The following is an 8,960-nucleotide window of genomic DNA, read 5'->3' on the forward strand; positions in this document are numbered from 1 at the left end:
GAAACCGACCAATCAAGGATATCAGAAATCGACAAAAACCTACACCAACTAATCATAAATAAGTAATATAAACAATCCAAACAAATTCAATTATAACATCTGGAAAAAAAAAAGACTAAAAAACGAAAACGACTAAATATAAACAAAACCTAAAGTATCATCTTTGAGGGATGATATGAGTTTGTTGTGTATGAAGACAGTGTTATGTACAATTGTTCAATCATATGGTAATTTGATCAATGCACATAGTATTACTATTACTATTACAATAGTTGAGATAGAATTCCGGTTCATATACAACATTAGCGGTCCAGTCCAATCAAAGTGAGAAAAAAGAAAAAGAAAAAAAAAAAAAAGAATCAATCATTGTCGTTAAACAAAACCCTAAAACCCTAATCTTCATCTGAACTAGAACTATCCACCCGTCGCTGAGCAATCGCCGGAAATAGCATTTGCCGGTGATCAGAAAAAGGATTTTGACGAGAAGGTTCAGAGGTACCTCCGGCAGACACGTCATCACCTTTTCTTGGAGTCCCAACCTGCAACTCATCGTTCTTCTCTGTTGTCGGTGGTTTTACTTTTACAGGTTCCTTCTTAACCTCTTTGCATACCTTATCTAAAATTATCAAAAAATCACGAACGATTACAAATAATCTCAATCCCTCATCCTTCCCGGAGTGTCCATGGAAGTAGTCGGTTGTGTTCTTAATCAGATTCATTATCCTCTTTTCTTCTTCAAGCATCCACATAATCTCCTTCTCTGCGATCTTCACAAAATTCAACAAAACTCTCTGAAACTCGTCTTCTTCTTCAATCTTTTTCAAATCCGTATTCAAAAACTCACGAGATTTCACCAATGCTCGACCAAGCCTCGACACCAAACTGGTCAACCCATCTGCATCAACAATGGCGGCTTTTTTAACACTCTCAAGCTCACTGCTCAAACCAGACACCACTTGAAGGCCAAGAACACGATAACGCTCTTCTGTTTCTTGTGAAGAAGATGAAGTTTCTTTGAGAAGATCATCGGTTTTGAAACTCCTAGATTCACGGGTAGTTCGGGCAGCTTTTATACCTTCGGATCGGATAATCTCCTGAACAACAAAATGTAAAAGCGTTGTTTTCCCATCGATTCCTTTAACATCTGATAATTTCAACAGTGTATCCAGTTTGAATGCTTGTGCACTTCCACGAAAAGTTCCATCGTTCATCCGATTCCCGGTTTTCAAAACCGCTTCCAGAAGTTTCAGGAACAATCGGCTTTTTCTAAGTGATACGCAAGCAGCCTGTAAATCGTGAAATTAGGTTAAAATTAAACGTCTACGATGTAATTAGATGCGAAGATTTGAAGCTTTTTACCTCTAGAGTTACGAAGGATTCTTTAATCATGGCTTCTTCTTCCTGGAAATTACACATAAAGAGCAGCGATTCTAGTCTTTTGAAAGCAAATGGGATTTCAATTAAAGGTTTTAAAAAACGTTCTGCGGTTCCAAGATGAGAGAGATCGCCATTGTACATACGGAGCTTCAGTTCTTCATCGGAAGTTGGCGCCATTTTTATCAAAGTTTGAACAAGCTCCGCCGGAAGTTCGTTTCCTGTTTGAATTCATACATACAGCTTAGAAATAAGATCAAAACAAAAAAGTTGGATAAAATTATGAAAAAAGTTTACCTTCTTTTAATGCGTCACAGATTTCTTCGGTTGTCACGTTCAATGCTTTTAGGAGAATAGACAGATTCTGAGCTTTTTTTGGATCGATGATTTGAATATATTGGAAAGTGGGATCTTGGGATGCGGAATTCTTCCTTGTGTGATCTTTGTTTTTGTCGGTGGCGTTATACCCGAATAAAGTTTCGATCATTTCTTCGCTGAATCTGTTAATTTTAAGCAATTCGATCATGTATTGTTAGATCCTCATTTCATATAACTGGGTAGAAATTAATTAATGAAGATTAAAGGATGATAACTTACTGAAATGATCCTGATTTAATTTGATGCCAAACCATGGATTGATCAGGGTTCGCCATAACTTTATCCCAAAAGAACGGTTTAAGCTTCGCTTTAGATGCATCAGTTTCATCACCACCGGAATTACTAGTTCCGGCGGTTGGTCGAGGAGGTTTTAAGCTTGAAACCGGCGGTCGTGGTGGAGGTGGACCACCACTCGGAGGAGGAGGAGGACGTGGAGCAGGAGGCTTAGGTGGCGGCGGCGGTGGTCCTGGTCCTTTAAGTGGAGGCGGCGGTGGTCCTGCTCCTTTAGATGGAGGAGGAGGCGGTGGAGGTGTAGCAGCAGAAGGCATTGGAGGTGGAGGTGCCGGAGCTGCATTCGCAGACAACCGTTTAGAAGACTCAACCCTTCCAGGCGGTGGCTGTAACGATGACTCCACCCTACCAGGCGGAGGTCGTAACGGAATACCCACCGGAATACTAGAATCCATTTTCACATTTGAATTTCCATACACTAATTCATCGCCGGAATTTCCAATATTATGAACAGATGAATTCAAATTGTACGAGGGTTTATACGACCCATCTGAAAGATTAACACCATTAATAGAATAATCACTCATACTCAAACTCAGAAGAGGCCTTTCATCGTTTTGTCGGCGTTTACCCCAACCTCTTGTATAACAACAAAACATTAATCCGGCGAGAAAAAACGTCGTCGTAGCAGTAACAACCACCGCAATAATAATCTTTTTATGTGTATCGTCATTCTTCCCATTATTCGACTCTGTGTTTCCAAAAGAATTCACCGGCGGCGCTTGCCCAGTTGTACCGGAACTAGGGTCAAGAGGCTCCGCCGGAAAAAATGGAGGAGTTGGAGGTCTCCGGATTGTCGGAGCTTCAGCTGGTGCAGCTGACGGAGTCGGAGACGGAGCCGGAGAAGGAGAAGGGGAATTTGCCTCTGCTAACCTGCGCGTTCTTCGAGAACTTGTAGACCCGAATCGAAAATATTCTAAGTAATCAAAATACCATTTCTGTGAATGATTATCTTCTCCCGATTCAGGGAAAGTAAGGGTTTTCGAATTCAAGCAATCTATAATTGCCTTCTTGACTTGAAGATCCTGAAGAGCTAACGATTTCAAAATCGTTTCATGTTCTAGGGTTTTATGATCGCCACTACTAGATTGATGAAGATCTTGAAAAACTTCGATTAAATGCATCAATTCTGTTTCACAATTCGCCCAAACAAGTTCCGCCTGCAATCAAAAAACTTAATCAGATCTTAATCGTCATTAAATAGAATAATCTGGAAAAACAGTATGAGCTATGAACATCAAAAATATGAGTAAAAATGTATTACCGTATCTTTATCCATGATTTCCTCCAAATTGATGAGATTATCGAGTGCAACATTTTGGGGATTTCCTCCGTTGCTTCTTGAAACTGCAGGGAAAGCTAGAACGATCATCGCTATGAAGAAGACGACAACTTGAAAACCCATTTTTTAATGAATCTGAAATCTGAATAGGTATCTGTATCACTATGCTCATCTCATACAGCAACCATAATACCCAGAAACCCCAAAATATCTTCAAAAAGTGATGTCGATGATTAAGAATCAAGAAATTAACAAGAAAGCTTCTGATTGTGAGTTTGAATACTCTAATCTTCCAAACTAAACAAAACCCAGAAATCTAGGTTCGAGAAAACGCCGATTGGTCGAATCAAAATAACTGAAATACTTGGAATTAGGCAGATCGAGAACGAAAAGAATAATCGATGGAGTTTGACCAAACAAATCCGATGAACTAGCAATAAAAATGAAGAAATTCTTCGGTCTGCAAAAGTATACAACAGAGCAAACCGAGGCTTTTGATTTGATTTGTAAAAGAGACGAATAAATTTACAGTAATTGACCCTTGACTATTTCCTAATTTCCATATTTTTATCATTTAATAGGTCTTCATTGATTTGGGTCCCTCGTTCTAAAATTGGTCTTTTAAAAATTATTGCCTAGTTCCTTTTCAAGTTATAAATTGTGGATGTTGTCGTTACGTGCTTATATTCAAGACCATTTTGATGCTAACATAATTCATTTTTTTCTTTATGTTTATACATCAATTTAGAACGTTATGTTTTTTATGTGGCTCCAAAAATATGAAACCATGAATTGTCTCAATCAATTCTAGTGATGTGATTTTTTTTCTGATTATACTATATCATCAAATAAATATACAACGGAGAAAGTAAAACACAAACGGATGAGGAAAAAGTGTGATTTAAAACGAATAGTGGTTATAAAGAATATTAAGAACGGATCAAAATATAAAAAATGGTCACAAATGAAGGATGTAATTTATAATTCCTTCTAGAAAGTGAAAAAAGGGAACCTTTTGAGTTTAATTTTTAAAAGGCGCCGTGTGTGAAAAAGAAATTCCTTAAACGCGTTAAAGGCAACCGGTCTTGGTAAGCGAGTCATGTTTTGGACTATTTCAAGGGATGATCTAAACGACGACGTCTCGACTATGAATCTCAATAATGCCTGTCTTCGGCTCCACCCTGCTCATGTTTATGACACTCACGGACTCAATGAAATAGTATCCAGATTTGTCGGGTCGGGTGGGGTTTGTAACACTCACGGACTCAATTTATGGTTTACACTCTAGTACAAAGTTATGTTTTGAAAAAAAGGTTCTAAATTAATAATTTTTGTTTTGGGAACCGTAAATCTAAGGGTGCGTTTGGTTGTGGAAAATTTTTCAGTTTTCTAGAAAAAAATTTCAAGAAAAACGAAAATTTTGAAAACGCGTTTGGTTCGTTTAGTTTTCCAAAGTTTTCTAAGAAAATGAAAATTTTTCAGTTTTTCAAATTATATGTAAATTAGAAAAGTGATTTTTACAGTTTTCCAAATTTTTAAAATGGAAAATGAAAACTCTATCCGTTCCAACCAAACGTGTTTCATTGAAAATTGAAAATGAAAACTCAATCCTATTTTCTAAAAACATTTTCATAGAAAATGAAACTGGGTTCTACAACCAAACGCACCTTAAACTAATACTAAACTATTTCTAATACCACATTGAACCTTTGACTTCAATGAAATATGATAACACCTAATACTTTTAGGTTATAAGCTATTTCAAAATCAATAATCCATTGTCATGTTGTCTACTCCTATCCATCCCTCTCCATTACCCACTCGAGAAAAACGACTAATCCATCCTTACTTTCTTTTATTGGTTCTAAAGACTTGAGGGACTATTTCTCTTATTTACATAAAATAAGAAATAAATTGTTAACCGATCTTTCTCGCCTTCAAGTATTTGATACAATAGAGAATTCACCAAAAAATATACATTATGAATCAATTTTTTTCTAATTATAATACACAATTAGATGTAAATGAATTTTTTTACCATGATTATTATTTTGAAACAACTTATTTTATAATAATGTCACTATAATTTACATTTTTATCATATTATGTATTTTTGTATTTCTAATTGTCATTAAACATTTTTTACCTTATTTAAGTTTTATAGAAATATATTTTGAATTTAAAAACATACTTCTACAATAAATAAATAAAAAACTAATTTACAAATAGCCGACCAACACAAGAGTCATAGTTTAAAAAAAAATATTGTATAATGGTTATAGTGTCGTAAAAAATAAAAATAAAAAACCCTATAAGATATATTTAACTTTTAATTTACACCTTCAACTATGGAATATTGAAATTGTCATATAATATATCAATTTTAGTTTTATGTTTACATAATCCAATTTATCTTTTATCATTACATAATAAATTTTATTTTGTATAATATCTCAATATTATTATAAGGATTTTAATATAATATTTCTAACTTTAAAATTTTCTTTAAGTTTTAATATTAGCGATATCAACCGGACAACAAACCTAACGAACATGAATATAGATTTGTTCATATTAATTCATCTAACCTTAAACGATAAATAACGATCACGAACAATTAAACGAACAAGAAAAAACATAATATGATATTTTTTCACAACTATAATAAATAAAATTATCATTTTCATTTAGCATTGCTTTGTCAAACACTGTCATATTTTAATTTTATTATTTATCAGGGACATCAACTACATGAATATTACAATTATTATGTGATAGTATTTCATTTACCACCGTAAATGTAAATATAGTTATATTATTTTGATTTGATCGTAGTGGTATTCATTTACACCGCACTGAAATAAAAATAGGGTATTTATTGTAAATGTAGGGTAAGTTAAAGGACCATAAATATAAAGATAGTTATTAATTTTGCTTAATACTGGTGGGGTCAATTGAATAGTGATGAAGATAAGTGGAACGGGTGGAGAGTGTTATTATCTTTTAATTCTATAAATAATTTGTAAATAAAAAATTAATTAAAATAGTTAATAAGGGCAAAACAGTCTTTTTAGGTAGGACTAACCGCACAGCAAAAAGATGTAATAGGAACCGTCCGAGTTAAGAGAAAAAGGTTAGTGACTAAACTCGTAAATTACCCCAAACCACGGGGACTATTCGTGTGTATATGTGTGTGTGAAAAAGTTGAAATATCAATATATTAATAATATATTAATAAGGATTGAAAGTATTTTCTTTAAATAGAGAAGGGTATAAAGAGAAAATATGTTTTAACTATAAGGCGTAAAAATATAGAAGTGTTAAATAATTTTTAATCTTTGATAATATATTATAAAATAAAATATATACAAAGAATGTTGTGCGATAATGTTAACCGGAAAAGTCATTTCTTGGCTCAAAACATCATCTCAATTTGGTTTTTATGTATGGTGGTTTGACCCAGTTTTTGGGTGTGTTTAACAACACCCCAGTCCTTAGGAACCATAATCGACATGAGTACAGCATATCACCCTTAAACCGACGGGCAAAGCGAAAGAACCATACAAACGTTGGAAGACATGTTGAGAGCTTGTGTGATAGACTTCGGTAAAGCCTTGGATACCCATTTACCGCTCATCGAGTTCTCATACAATAACAGTTATCACACTAGCATTAAGATTGCTCCATTCGAAGCCCTCTATGGACGCAAGTGTAGATCACCTTTGTGTTGGGCTGAAATGGGTGACACGCAGCTAGCAAGAGGACAAGTGCCTAATAGTACACTCACCGGCCCTGAGATCATACGGGAGACTACGGAGAAGATTGTTCATATCCTGAACGATTAAAGGCATCGCGGGATCAAAAACAGAGTTATGCAGATAAGCGACGCAAACCCTTGGAATTCTAGGTTGGTGACCGCGTTTTGTTGAAGGTCTCACCCCGGGAGAGAATGATATGTTTTGGAAAACATGGGAAACTGAACCCAAGGTATATCAGACCATTCGAAATCCTTGCCAGGATCGGCCCGGTAGCTTACAAACTTCGACTACCACAGGAACTCAGTAACGTACACCCCACCTTCCATGTGTCCAACCTGAAGAAGTGTCTGTCTGATGAGACCCTTGTAATCTCACTTGATGAAATCAAGGTAAACGAGAGTATACACTTCGTAGAGGAACCTGTGGAAATCATGGACAGGGAGGTCAAAAGGATGAAACAAAGCCGCATACCCATAGTGAAGGTCCGTTGGAACGCCAAGCGAGGGTCGGAGTTTACTTGGGAGCGTGAGGACCAAATGAAACAGAAGTATCCACATCTCTTCCCTAGCTCATGAGTACCCACTCTAGTATGAATTTAGGGACGAAATTCCTTCTAACGGGGGGGGGGGGGGGGGATGATGTGACAACTGTCAATTTTGGATCCAATGAAAGTTTATAGGATCACAACCTAACAAAAACCACAGACACTCAACATCTTTCCGCTCCATGACAGAAAGATGCCTCAACGACCCACCCACAAAAACCCTGGGTCAACCCCACCCGAAGTCGACTCAGCTGCATTCCAAGCAGCTGTATCTGCTGCGGTCACCGCAGCAATGGCACAAATTCACCAAGGGAACAATGGAGGAGTCAACGGACAAGGGGATGGAAGTTCAAACAACGGGATGAATCAAGGACCTACCAAAACATGCTCCTACAAAGACTTTACCAACGCCAAACCACGGACCTTTAACGGCACTGGAGGAATGATCACCCTAAAACGATGGATCGAGAAGGTGGAATCGGTGTTCGAGATATGTGATTGCCTTGAGGAGATGAGGTGAAGTTTACCGCATGCACTTTCGTTGACCAAGCGCTCACTTGGTGGAATGGACATGTGGAAGCCATGACATTCCCCGTAGCCAATTCCATGCCATGGACAGAGATGAAAGAAATGATGATGGCCGAGTACTGCCCTCGTGGCGAAATTCAAAAAATGGAACAAGAGCTGTGGAATCTCACCATCCAGAACGTTGATATAGATGCATACATATCAAGGTTTAGCGAATTGTCTCTGCTATGCCCTGGCATGATCACCTCAGAAGGAAAGAAGATCGAACGATTCATCTGGAGACTAACCTCCCCGGTCCAAGGAAACGTGATAGTTGCAAATCCCGAAACTTTCGACAGTGCCAAGAGATTGGCCAAGAAGCTGTATGACCACAACAACAAGAAGGGTAAGAAGCCAGTGGAGGCTGAAGGTAAGAAGGAAAATGATAACAAAAAGGGGAAGAACAACAAGAGGAAGGGACGTCAAGGCCCCGAATCATCCAAGAAGCAGCAAACGGTGGCAGTTAATGCTGCAACCACTCAAGTTCCACCCGCACCACATGCTCCAACCTTAGCTGCTCCAAGTGCCCCTAGGCCTTATTCTGGTAATCTTCCTAAGTGCAACAAGTGAGGTCTCCATCATAATGGAGAGTGCAGAGAGATGCAGTGCACCAGTTGCAATCGGAATGGTCACACGGCAAAGATTTGCAGAACCTACCCTCCTCAGAACCAACAACAGGGAAACAACAACAACAATAACTGCAACAACAACAACACCAACATTGGCGGCAACAATGCAGGACCAAGCCACACCTGCTATGGATGTG

The 8,960-nt window shown here is 37.3% G+C and overlaps 1 protein-coding gene across 1 annotated transcript; it reads right to left on the bottom strand.

Moving 5' to 3' along the window:
- Positions 1-231: 231 nt before the first annotated feature.
- On the bottom strand, positions 232-3,843 carry LOC145072083 (formin-like protein 5). Its single transcript, XM_079018452.1, has 5 exons — positions 3,308-3,843; positions 1,972-3,203; positions 1,672-1,874; positions 1,360-1,595; positions 232-1,286 (listed from the first exon to the last, which is right to left on the bottom strand). The coding sequence occupies exons 1-5, from the start codon at positions 3,446-3,448 to the stop codon at positions 393-395; spliced, it is 2,706 nt and encodes a 901-aa protein (XP_078874578.1). The 5' UTR covers positions 3,449-3,843; the 3' UTR covers positions 232-392.
- Positions 3,844-8,960: the final 5,117 nt, after the last annotated feature.

The sequence above is a fragment of the Lactuca serriola genome, chromosome 9 (genome assembly GCF_051521515.1).
Source record: "Lactuca serriola cultivar US96UC23 chromosome 9, Lser_US96UC23_V15, whole genome shotgun sequence".
Taxonomy (NCBI): Eukaryota; Viridiplantae; Streptophyta; class Magnoliopsida; order Asterales; family Asteraceae; genus Lactuca; species Lactuca serriola.